Source organism: Naegleria lovaniensis, assembly GCF_003324165.1.
Source record: "Naegleria lovaniensis strain ATCC 30569 chromosome Unknown tig040, whole genome shotgun sequence".
Lineage (NCBI taxonomy): Eukaryota > Heterolobosea > Eutetramitea > Acrasida > Naegleriidae > Naegleria > Naegleria lovaniensis.
The window spans coordinates 87,674-99,781 of NW_025407862.1; the positions used below are offsets into that span (position 1 = coordinate 87,674).

Below are 12,108 nucleotides of genomic sequence, written 5' to 3' on the forward strand. Positions count from 1 at the left end.
ATCAAAAATGGGGTTGACACTCTTGGAAGGATCACGTGGCAAAGGAGTTGTTGTTGTTACTTGAAGAGAGGGTTCCTCTTGTTGTAATATTACATGGTTACATAGTAATACGTTACAAACTTTCTAAAAATTCAAAATGCATCAGTGTAACAACGAATGGTTAGGATAATTACTTTCTCTTTTGAAGAACCTTGGAAATGCACTCCACAAATTGTTTTCCTAGGTTTTCAGTTTCAACGGCACACGTGAATTCTGTATAAATGTTTCTTTCTGGATTGTGATTCTTCTCCAAGAATTTGTTTTTAATAAATTCTCTGGCGCTGTCATAGTCGTTATTTCCTGTGTATTCTGGTTGATATTTTGAGAGATCTTTCAATGATTCGAGTTTTTCTCTAAACACATCGGTTTTGTTCAGGAAAAGAATAATGTCAGTATCTGTAAAGTGGTGACAGTGAACGTTGGTCATGCACAATGCGTATTGACATTTTGTAAAAGCATTCGGACGAGATCATAGGACATTACAAAATTATACAAAGGTCACTCGGGGGATGCTGATCACCTCAACAAAAAATACATACCTTTGAACCAACGATTGTTGCAAACATCTTCAAACAAGTACAAACTCTCGTTGAGACGTTGTGTCGATTCATCTTCGTAACACAATTGGTTATATTCAGACAAACTGCTCACGTACAGTAATGCATCGACTCCTTCAAAACAGTGAATCCACTTTTTACGTTCTGCCAATCACAAGAAAAAGTCACATATATGGAATTCGATGTGTGAAACAACGTTGTCCCAAACAATAACACAACACAATTTTGGAAAATAATGTAAGAATGAATAAATCATCTTGCACGCACACAACATACCATTTCTCTGACCACCCACATCAATCACCTTCACAATTTTACCAATTTCTTTCAAGTGAAATTCCATTTCTGCAATACCAGTCGTCTTCAATCTCGATCTCAACACATCGTCCACACTTGGCAAATACGAATTTGGATCCTTAATTCTATCCAAAGCATTAAAATAATAAGCAGCAGAATCAGTAATCTGAAACAAATTTCTCTTTGTAAAAGCCTGTTGTATCGCTTCTTCCTTTGTCCACAAAAACTGAATATCATTCGCCAACTCGGGTGTCCAATGTCGTTCAATATTCAACAAGGCATCATCATCCATGCGTTGCATAAACTCGCTCGCAATACGTTTCGATTCATTTTTTTGAATGGGAATTTCCAAGTTCTCACAAGCCTCAATCAAGGCTCTCATATTTCGAACCACATTGCCGTAAATAATTTCACGAAAAGTGGCGCGTTCTTCATCTGTGAAGGGTTCCTTGTGTATGATTTTCATTTGTTTGAAAATGGTACCTGTTCATGAATGGAGGATGGGTATAGTTGTTGTTGTTGTTTGGTTGTTGTTGGTTGTTGGTTAGTTGGTTGGTTGGTTGGATTACGAATGATATTGTGAAAGAATGTTGATCATGATTTTGAAAATATGGTTCATTAAATAATACATAATGGATGATGATGGATTTAATGTCATGATGATGATGATGAATATTCCCATAAAGTAATGATGATGATGGCGATCAGTGGAATGAATCCATAATGTTTCAATATCGTGAACGTGATGATTTTGATGCGAGCAGCCCGCAAATGAATATAAACGGAAAAGTAGGGTTCGAGTGGGTGATGAAATGTTGATGATTGAAGAGTACACAATTTTCATGTGTGATCACGATGATGGTAGTAGAAGCAGCGGATATGCGGAAGTATTAATCATCGAGTGTCAAGAAGCAACAACAGATCATCCGAGAGGTGTGTTCGATGATAATGACGACCATCACCACATACATCATGAAGAGTTGATCATCATCATGGTGGAGATGTTGTATAATATTCAGTATCGTGATTATGATACATCATTGATTCCAATCATCCCATTAATTTTCAAAACATTTGTTGTTATTGGTTGTTGATTCCAAAAACACATTTTCCATCATCAAAACGAAATCATTGACGATAAGTTATACTTACTTTTACCACTTTCTCCAGCACCCAACAACAAGACACTCACTCGATTGGGATCCTTCTTTGGACCATTGTTACTTGCAGCATTGTTATTTGATGTCTTGGATTTGTTGTTATTATTATTATTATTGTTGGATGATGGTTTACTTCCCGAATCTCCAAAACAGCCCATTTGTATTGTGTGTCAATAATTCTGTTGTAATAGATATATTGAAAATGTCGTTATTATTTTGAGAGAAGAATTTTCCGTTGTGATGGGAGTGTATAAAAACTGTTTGAACGATGAAAATTGTATGAGAAAAGAGAGAAAGTGAATGAAATGAATTGTTGTGTTAATGATTATTGATGTGGAATTATAGATTCACACACCACTCAACGGTTGATGGGTTGCTGTTGCTGAACTAGTGAAAAGTGCAATGTTCCCTTCTTCTTTGTGCGGGAAATGATGGACAGCCAGAGTGTTTGTGAGATGGCAGCTGTCGCGCTGATATGTAACAGTTTTTTTTCTAAATCTTCTTCTTTTGTGTCAATGACAAGTGACGTTTGGCGGTATAAAAAGTAATTGTGTGTATCTCGCCCAGAGACGACAAGTTGGTGGTGTACTGTAACAAGTTTGTACTCACATGTTTTTTCCCTTGGGAGGTTGTTGTTGTGTCTTTAATTGTTGTCTTCTTGCAGGTTTTATCATCATGTAGTTTTCCAAACCAAAGACATCTACAACAATGATCCAGTCATCGACGTTCCCGGAAAGTAAAACCAATCATCTGTTATGTGGGTTTTTGATTGTCCCGACATGGAATCTAAAAGGAAAATTTGCATTGATTAAAAGCTGAATGGCGGGGGCTGTTTGTCCAAAATAATACCAAACAATAATTAATTTATTACCAAACGATCAACACCTGGAGGAGCAAATGCTTCACTGTTGTTGTTTCCAAACGCTTGTCGTAAGTGAACAGAGCCAGTGACACCCTCTTTTTGAAGACGCATCTTTAGCTCTAAAAGTTTTCGCAAGTTGGTGAACTGCTCGATTTGTTTCATGTTGGGGTCATGCGTTTCCTTAATGTACTTTTGTTTTTCTCTTAATTCCTTACTCAGTTGCTCGAGTTTCTCAATTCTTCCCTTCAAGAAGGATGTATAAGATTGATATTCGAGGCTGAACTTCTTGCCAGATTTGGGATCTAAAAAATCCTTCTCGTCGTCAATTCTTTTTCTCATTGCATTGTTGATGGTGCCTTGACTCTGTAACAGGTAGTATAGGCTTTGTTGACGCTCAATCTCTTCTTGCAGTTCCTTGATATCGCTTCTCAACTTGGTCACCTCACTCTCTTGACCCAGTTTGATGTTATCATAAACTGCCTTCTTATCATTGTACTCATTTTCCACCGTTTGATGCTCTTCTCTTAGAATTTTGAGTTGTTTCACAGGTTGCTTGAGACGTTCCTTTTGAGCATTGATCTTTTCGTTCAGTTCTTGAACAATTTTAGATATTTCTTCCAATGTTTCACCCTTTTCCTTATCAATTTCATTCTTGGTTTGAGATGCATCAATAATTTCTTTCTGCACTTGTCGAAAACCTTGAATGCCTTTCTCTTGTTCCAGTTTTCGTAAAAATTGTTCAACTTTCTCATCCTTAGATTTTAGAATTTCTTCTGTTCGTCGCAGCACAAGGTTCTCTTTTTTAAGTTCTCCTAATTCGGCCTTCATCTTTTTGGCGATATTGGCCTTTTGCATGACTTCTTGTCTGAGTTGTTCAAATTCTTCAGCAGTAGGTATTTTCTGGCCGTCAAATTGTTTCAAATCGTCTTCCACTTTTTTGATTTTCGCTTGAACTTTGGAGAGTTCTTTTTGATTAGTGTGTAATCGTTTTTCCATGTCTTGCTTCTTTTTCTGTACAACTTTGACCATTGAGGTAAGCCTATTATCGTCTTTGTTTTGCTGGTTTTCTGTTTTTTGAGAGAGCTCATCTTGAAGGGTTGTAATTTCCTCTTTCAATCTTCGAATATCGCTATCTACAGATAATAAGGCATCTGTCATGGAGGACATGTTCGACACCTTCTTTAAAATATCAATCTTGTATTGCTTCTCACCAATTTCTGTTGGAAGCTTGGATTGAGTTTCTTCGCGAAGCTTTGTAACGACGTCTTCTAAATTTTCAATCAGAGAGTCAACGTCTCCTGATCCAATATCTCGCTCTGTTTCTGCCAACAACTTTTGAACTTGAGCTAATCGGTCTTCACTCTCTCGAAGCTTATGAAGCTGATCTTGCTGACTCTTTTCTAGTGAAAATCTTTCATCCTGTTCCTTGTTAAGTTTGCTAGTGAGATCAATAAATGATTCAGAGTCATTCTGTGTAAGACATTACAAGTTGCAATTCAATTGGTAGAGGACCGTTCATAAAAAGTTTGAGGTTGACATTTTGAAACCCAAGTTGTTAAACATCAATAAATACCTACAGTTAGTTCACGGATTTTCTTTGTCAACTCCTCATTCTTTACTTTCAATTGCTCCTTTTCACGCTCCATTTTGAAAATGCGTTGTTTGATTTCCTCTGGGTCCTGAGTGCTTTCTCTCAAAGTGGATGTTTGCTGGTGTGTGGTTTTAAAATTCTGAATGAGTTGTTTGTATTGCTGATAGACATTGCTGACTTCTTGGTCCATCAAGAATTCATCTGGAACTTTGATTTCAACCATATATTTGGCCAAGTATACTCTCTTTTTCATGTCTTCAATTTTCTGACAAATACTGAAAATAATTGGATACAATGTTTTACGATCTCCATTCATGACTCCAGATGCCAATTCATTTCTTCAAAGAAATCTCGATGAATACAACAAGTGGAATTTACGAATAAACTTACTGATTCTCTTGTCGGAGATGTTTAAATCCCAAGATCACAACGAGAAAATGCATCACTCGTTGGAACGTTTGCTCCGGTGCTTCCTTATTTAAATCACCCTTGTAATCGCTCGACAAGTATCCAATTAAATTATTCAACAAGTCCAACAATCGGCTTGGTTTTGAGCTAGATAATTCGTCAAACGAGACCAACGTCAAATTCATTTTCAAATGCTTGTTCAACACTTGAACCATCATTTCAATATCCTCACTACCATGTCCCTGTTCTCGGAAGGACACTCCTCGAGTGGAGGCACGACTTGCTCCTCCACGACTGCTCGCCAGAGCACTTCTTGCTCCTTCCGACATGTTGATGAAAATTTGTGATCAGCAAAATACAATTTTTTTTTAAAATTGTACAAGGCTTTGGCGGGGAACACACTTCATAAATTCTTTTAATATGTATCAAATACCAAGCCAACATCAATTCATAAATTCAAACTTGCATGTGTTACTCATTCCGTTATTTCTATTACGGAAGTTAAAAAAATATATCAGTGTTTCATCAGTTGGATCCATCTGATCACACGAATGAGCAGCAGCAGCACGTTACAAGCACCAACGCTCCAGATCAGTTGTTTTTTCAAAAATTTCCCTTCCGAGCTTACTTTACATATTATATCCTTTCTGCAGCCAGTGGATTTGATTTTTAGTATGGGAAATGTTTGTCGTTATTGGCGTGATGAAATTGTTGTCCGAATTTTATGGAAGAACGATACGATGAATGCAGAGGATGATGAAATGAAATTTTCAAAGGAATATCCACAATGGAGGTTTTATCAGAACATACCCAAGCTTTTACTTCCTGATCACAACCTTTCTTTGAAATTTACAGATCTATTTGAAACCGATCAAGGGAAACATCTTTTGAAATATTATATCCGACAATTCGTATTGTCCTATGTAGAAGATTGTTTGAAAATGGAAACTCGTAATAACGACACCCGAACAGTCTCTTCACTCATGAATACCAATTGGTTACATGAAGAAATGAAACGACTGAAATACATCATGTCTTTTTGGTATGACAATAGAACTTATGGACACTTGATACCTGCGTCGTCTTTGAAAAGTAATCACAACAAGCACACCATTTCGAGCAGTAGCTCTAGTACGAGTAACGAGAGCCATGGATTGTTCTCACAAGTATTCACTTATTTAGGATCACTTTTTTCAAAACCAAATACTCGAGATAACAATGCGAGCGAACAAGTTTCATCCATTCGTTTACTAAAAAATCATGTCAGACCAAAATATTTGAAAGATCATCCAAACAGGTATGGATGTAAGATCATACTGGAGGGCATTTGTGGTGTGGGAAAAACTAGTCTTCTTAATTGCATGATGAATGATTTAACCTTGAATAATTTAACGAATTATACTGTTGGAGTGGATTTTTCACAAAAGATTTGTTCTTTTGGAGAGTGTGGTTCCATTAATTTAATGTTGTGGGATCAAGCAGGACCTGAAGTAAGTTGTGTACTCTCGACAAACAATGGTAACTCTTATTCCCTCACAGAGATTTTATACGTAGGTTTAGCATTTCGTTGTTTGAAACATGTTTCTCGAATGTGGTCAAGTCTTTCACCAATCTATTATCGAGGATCAGCCATAACTTTTATGCTATTTGATATTACAGATAGAGAAAGTTTTAATTTCGTTAAAAAACAACGTCAATTTGCAAAAGAAAATGTTGGAACCATGGAGAAAATTTTAATTGGAACTAAATCCGATTTATCGAAAATGAGGCAAATCTCTCGTGAGGAAGCAGAGAAATATGCATTCAACGAGATGGATGGCTCTCTATATTTTGAAATTACAAATACTGAGCTCAGAGACTCGCGTGTGATCATGTGGTACAGTGTTTTAATTCATTTCGTCCTATTGTTTACAAGGGAAGAAGAACTCCAAAGCATTGAGTAGTTCATTCTCAACTTGATTGAATTTTGTAGTTGTGATAATAAACCAATGAATTAGCGTGTGATGAATTTAGGTGCATTATAACAGAGCGCTGGAAATTGAAAAAGCAACCATTTAATTTTATATATGGTGCACGGGTGTTAGATTTTTCCTAAATAAGCTCCGTAATAGCATTGCTCCATTCTTAATTGATACAATTCCTTGCTATACTTCTCTACAAATCCATTGTTTTTGAGTGCCTCCAATATGAGCTCTTGATCTTGCCTAATCTTGCAACTGGCCATACCCAAAACACGTCCATTTTCTCGTATAGCTCGCAACATAAATTCTCGATCATGCATAAGTTCACCCAGGATGAAATGATTCATTAAAGTTGGAAATGATTGATGAAATACTGAATGGTCTAGAAGTGTACACAACACTTGCAGGACAAACTCATGATCCAATCCAAGAGTGTCCAAAGAAATCATTCGCAAAATTTCAGGATATGTCAGAACTGCGAATGTCACAAGGTCCTTGTCAATTTTCAGTTTTTCTGAGGCATAGTTTAAGGCATATCCGTTTTGAGAAACGGCTGCTCGAACAATGTTACGATCTTGTTTTAGATTATTGGATGCATCACGCAGTGCTCTTCCATTTTGACTCACAGCAGTAAAAACTGTCAAAAAGTCATTTTTCAATTCTTGCGAAACATATTCCAGCAATTGTCCTTGTCGTGACACAGCGTATTCTGCAACGTCACGATCTCCTTTCAGTGCATCTGAAAAATATTGAAACACACAAGCGTTGGCATTCTTGAGCACTTGCATTGCAAATGTTTTGCTATTCTTTAAATTTTGGGAAGCAAATTGCATGGCGTTGTGATTGTTTTTGACTGCTTGCAATACGAGTGTCTTATCGTTCTTTAAATGGTCGCTGGCATATTTTAAGGAACATGCACTACAATTGATCGCTGTTAGTACGAGATCATAATTGTTTTTCAATTCGTTAGATGCATGTTTCAATGCATAACCCCATTCAGAAACCACTTGTTTCATGATTTTTATATCTGTCCAATCAATTGATAGGTTCTTTGTGTTGTTTAAATGTTTGAAAGCTTCCATAAAAATTTCTTTCGAGCATCGATCCACACATTCAAAATTCAAATTTTTGGTCCAATCAACAAGTAAATACTTCAATGCATGGCCATTACACGACACCACTTGTTTTAGAAATTCAAAATCGTTTTTCAATTCAGTACAAGCATAACAAATGGCCCGTGGTTGATTTTTAACAAGCTTCAACACATAGTCCTTATCCTTCTTCAACCAGTTTGAAAATCTTATTGCAGCAGCATTTTTCTTGGCCAATTCTCGTGCCATTTCATCATTAATATGAAAAGTATACCAATACGTTTCCAACAATTCCTCATGTCGATCAAGAACTGCCTCCACAATTTGTGGATCGTTTCGAGATGATCCTGTTGCATAAAAAATTGCATTTGGATTTTGCTGAACGGCAGCTAATACAATTTCCGTATCTTGTTTGAATGGCTCAAAAACATGGTCAAGTTGTTGGCCATTCGTTCGGACTACTTGCAGGGTAAATTGCTTATCCAAAAGTAGATCGCAGCGGCTACAGAATCGTAAATATTCCATTCCATAACCATACTTTCGGATATGATGTAAAATCATTTCCCGATCGTTCAAGAATTCAATCGGAATATATCCATCGTATTTCTTCTCTCGTGCCAATAACCATTTCTTCTTTCCGAGTTGTTGCATTGAAAATTTATGCTGTAACAGTTGTTGTAACGTATTGGGGTGGTGGTTGGATGACAAGTCCGTAAGAATAATTATTGTTTCATGGATACTGCTGTGATGTGTTGTTTTTAAATGTTTGTTCTTCGGAATGTGGATGGTGGAGTGTGCTGGAAGATCGTGGACATGATTAACGTTTGAATGAATGAATTCCAAGCGATCTCGTTTAGACATTTTTTTTATGGTTTTTTAATTTAATTAATTTGATTTTAACTTATTTGAAGATATTAATTTTGTAAAGATTAAACTCATTAAATTATCAAGATTGATCTGATGAATATTCGAGGGTTGGTAAAAAATATTAAAAAGAATAAACTAAATCAATACATGAGATTAAATCCAGACCATCGCTTAATTCGCTCTCAAATAAGCTCTGAATCTTGAAATTTCATCCTCATCACATCCCAAACATTCCAAACTCTCAATCACTTCATCTACAGTGATCATTCCGTTCTCTGTTTGTTCTCTAAAATATTCAATGGTTTTCCTTTCGAAAAACATTTTCAATTTAGAACTACCAACTAAACAAGCAATTTTGAACAATTCAAACACATTGTCCACATCTTCGGTAGTGACCCATGTTGAAAAATAGGATTCACATCTTTCAATAAGTTTTGGAAAGCCCAATTTTTGAGCCAATGTAATGACTTCCAAAATGGTTTCCTTGTCAATGTTCACATTTTCTGAATAGGAATATCGAATGATTTCACACAGAACATTGGTGTGGCTGACTTGTTGAAAATCAATCAGAGGCAGTTCATGCTGATCTAATTGTCGTCTAAATTTTTCTCCTTCTTCAAACGAGCAATTAATAATGACTTCAAAGAATAAACTTCGATCCATCATGAATTGTTTGTTGCAATAAATAAATTCACATGTGCTTGGTGTTGACGATGCATGTTCATCATCACGGGAAATATCTTTGGCAAGAGTAATTCCCATATTGCAACACATTCGTTTCATCTTGTCTATGGGATTTGTGAGAGTGATCGAGCTTTTGCAATACGATTGAGGATCCAAATCATTGGCCAATAATTCCTGATTCTTTTTCATGACATGTGTTTGCAAGAATTTGGTACCACAATGTTCATACATTTTGTACAAGTGTTCAGTCACCATTTCCATGAGGGAAGAGAGTTGTAAATATTTGGCCATCACTACCAAATCATGACAAACGGTACAGAAATCGACTTCACTCGGCAGAAATGAAGATTTTCGAGAAGGATCTATGAGGAGGCCACTATACAGCCAAACCAATACTGTGTCAAAGGATTTTCTCTTGAATGGAACCACTCCAAAATTAATCTCTTTCAAATGGTCGTTCATGAATTGAGCTAGATCAGTATCTTGATTCGGTAGTTTTTGAATCACATCCTGCTGTGAAATGAACGGAAATTGGAAAACCTCTTTGATTTGACGATAATGTTGCTTTGTTTGTTTACATTTAGAGTTAAACGCTTTTCCACTTCCACCAAGCTGAGGAAATGTTCGATTGACATATTCTTCCACTTCCTTATTACTGTTACATTTAAAAAGAGGTATGTCCGTACTCTCCAATCGAACCAGAAAATTCTGAGGTAATGCTTGAATTAAATTATGATTTTGAGAATTATTTCGTTGCAAATGGACAAAATGTAAAAATTGTGGCCACCTGGACAACAAGATCCACAAATGACACTTGTACTCGCTCACGGATTTTTCATCAGCAAATTTAAATTTCAATACAATCATACGATCATCATTTGATTCATGGATTGTTTCTGGGGATTCTTGTTTAACTTCTGAAAGAGGCTCTTGATCTTCACCTCCTTCCTGAGACTGATCCTTTTTGTTATCATTCCTATTTTCATGAACACACTTCATGGCATACTTTTTCAATACTTGAGTGAGATTATCTTCTTCGTCTTCTTCATCTTGTTCCGAAGATGATGGTTTGTTCCGATTCTTGTTATTTTCTTGTCCATGTTGATGATGATAGACGTTATATAACTTTAACATTCTCCGAACGTCTAAATTCAGAGCATTTAGAAAACATCGCTTGTACTTGTCGTCGCGAGCACCCAACTCGGAGAGGTACCTCACTATCCCCAATCTACCACACAGGCACGAATAATAGAGCATGGTATTTCCAAACTCATCGGGTTCATCCAGAGAGGGCGATGGATTCGTGGAGGATTGAAAATGTTGTTTAATTCCATCTAAATCTCCAACTTTACATTGAGTATAGACACTGTGTTGTTGTTGTTGGGATGAGGAAAGCATGTTCGAAAATGTTTTTTTGTGAATGATGATCATGAACTTGTGAAATCATCTTGATTTTGAAGCACTTTGAAAATGAAGTGAAGAACAACTGAGGAAGTTCTAACATGAGGTAAAACAAACATTGCAATTTAGAATTTACCCACGTTGAATCAACCGTCGGAAGACGACAAGAAGAATTTAATGACCCAATTTAAAGTTCATGCTTCTTGGCTCTATTCAATTCATTCCAATACAATTGTTTGTAATCAGCATTGAGGATACCAAATTTCATAGTACCTCTCAAGAGTGGAATTAAGCTTGCTTGCGCTTGAGCTCCATTCTTTGTTTCCAAGAATGGATGTGGATTGGATCTTGATCTTGTCACTTGAGTATCGAAAAAGGAATACCACAAGAAAAAGATAGCACTCAACACACAGGCCATCGTGGCTGGAATACTGATAATGACAGATCCCAAATAATAGAACAAGAAGAAGGGTTCTCCATTTCTGAATTCGAAAGGTTTGTTATCAAGTTTGTATTTATCACTTTCATACTGAGTGTTGTTTTACGGTGCAGAGACGTGGTTCAACATCACCAGTGTGTCGAAACAAAGTTTGTTAGTCGAGTGAGCCAGACAACCATTCGTGAAGAACTTACCATTCCAGAAGCCACATCAAAGAATCCAGGATTGTTTCTCTTTGCCAACGATTGTAAGAATCGTTGTTGATGTTGCGCCGAGGTAAATCTAAGGACCAGAATGTTGGATTTTTGTTGCTGAGCCATAGCAGTAGAAGTAGTTGCAGAACTCTTCTTGAGATTACCAAGGACAGTCTTGAAAGCTGCAGATCGATTCATTCTTATAGTGTAACTACAGTTGTGAGACTTCTCTTAGAGGATGTGAAGTGAATTTTTTGTGATTCTCCCTTACTTAACGAAGGAGAAATGAATGTAGCGTGTCGAATGATGCTTCGCTTTGGCCGGCGACTTTAATGACTAGTAAAACGGCTCTTCCAACTTGGAGTCGGCTACTACAGCAAGCCGCTCAGGTGAATCGGTCATTTCAGAATTGGGCCGACCTTACAAGTGAAAAAACGTGTACTAACTTGCATGTTCATAGCATTCTGCTGTTTGAATGATTAGTGAGTCTCTTCCTTCTCGTTTTAATGATATTGACATGTCCCTGTGACAATGATTCTGTGGAAAGCGTTTCGCGA

General features: G+C 36.7%; 6 protein-coding genes across 6 annotated transcripts; 1 reads left to right on the forward strand and 5 right to left on the reverse strand.

Annotated features, from left to right (window-relative positions):
• Positions 1 to 169: 169 nt before the first annotated feature.
• C9374_010067 (uncharacterized protein) lies at positions 170 to 2,211 on the reverse strand (the record flags this gene model as incomplete). The annotated part of the gene is made up of 4 exons (XM_044685570.1): positions 170 to 435; positions 579 to 740; positions 873 to 1,376; positions 2,046 to 2,211. 4 exons carry the CDS (start codon positions 2,209 to 2,211, stop codon positions 170 to 172), a joined length of 1,098 nt encoding a protein of 365 aa, XP_044544237.1.
• Positions 2,212 to 2,912: 701 nt separating this feature from the next.
• C9374_010068 (uncharacterized protein) lies at positions 2,913 to 5,243 on the reverse strand (the record flags this gene model as incomplete). Its single annotated transcript, XM_044685571.1, has 3 exons — positions 2,913 to 4,385; positions 4,493 to 4,844; positions 4,897 to 5,243. The coding sequence occupies 3 exons, from the start codon at positions 5,241 to 5,243 to the stop codon at positions 2,913 to 2,915; spliced, it is 2,172 nt and encodes a 723-aa protein (XP_044544238.1).
• A 222-nt stretch (positions 5,244 to 5,465) lies between these two features.
• On the forward strand, positions 5,466 to 6,857 carry C9374_010069 (uncharacterized protein; the record flags this gene model as incomplete). Its single annotated transcript, XM_044685572.1, has 3 exons — positions 5,466 to 6,404; positions 6,454 to 6,464; positions 6,515 to 6,857. The coding sequence occupies 3 exons, from the start codon at positions 5,466 to 5,468 to the stop codon at positions 6,855 to 6,857; spliced, it is 1,293 nt and encodes a 430-aa protein (XP_044544239.1).
• A 137-nt stretch (positions 6,858 to 6,994) lies between these two features.
• On the reverse strand, positions 6,995 to 8,827 carry C9374_010070 (uncharacterized protein; the record flags this gene model as incomplete). The annotated part of the gene is made up of 1 exon (XM_044685574.1): positions 6,995 to 8,827. The coding sequence occupies one exon, from the start codon at positions 8,825 to 8,827 to the stop codon at positions 6,995 to 6,997; it is 1,833 nt and encodes a 610-aa protein (XP_044544240.1).
• A 177-nt stretch (positions 8,828 to 9,004) lies between these two features.
• C9374_010071 (uncharacterized protein) lies at positions 9,005 to 10,915 on the reverse strand (the record flags this gene model as incomplete). The annotated part of the gene is made up of 1 exon (XM_044685575.1): positions 9,005 to 10,915. One exon carries the CDS (start codon positions 10,913 to 10,915, stop codon positions 9,005 to 9,007), a length of 1,911 nt encoding a protein of 636 aa, XP_044544241.1.
• Positions 10,916 to 11,105: 190 nt separating this feature from the next.
• On the reverse strand, positions 11,106 to 11,749 carry C9374_010072 (uncharacterized protein; the record flags this gene model as incomplete). Its single annotated transcript, XM_044685576.1, has 2 exons — positions 11,106 to 11,447; positions 11,552 to 11,749. The coding sequence occupies 2 exons, from the start codon at positions 11,747 to 11,749 to the stop codon at positions 11,106 to 11,108; spliced, it is 540 nt and encodes a 179-aa protein (XP_044544242.1).
• Positions 11,750 to 12,108: the final 359 nt, after the last annotated feature.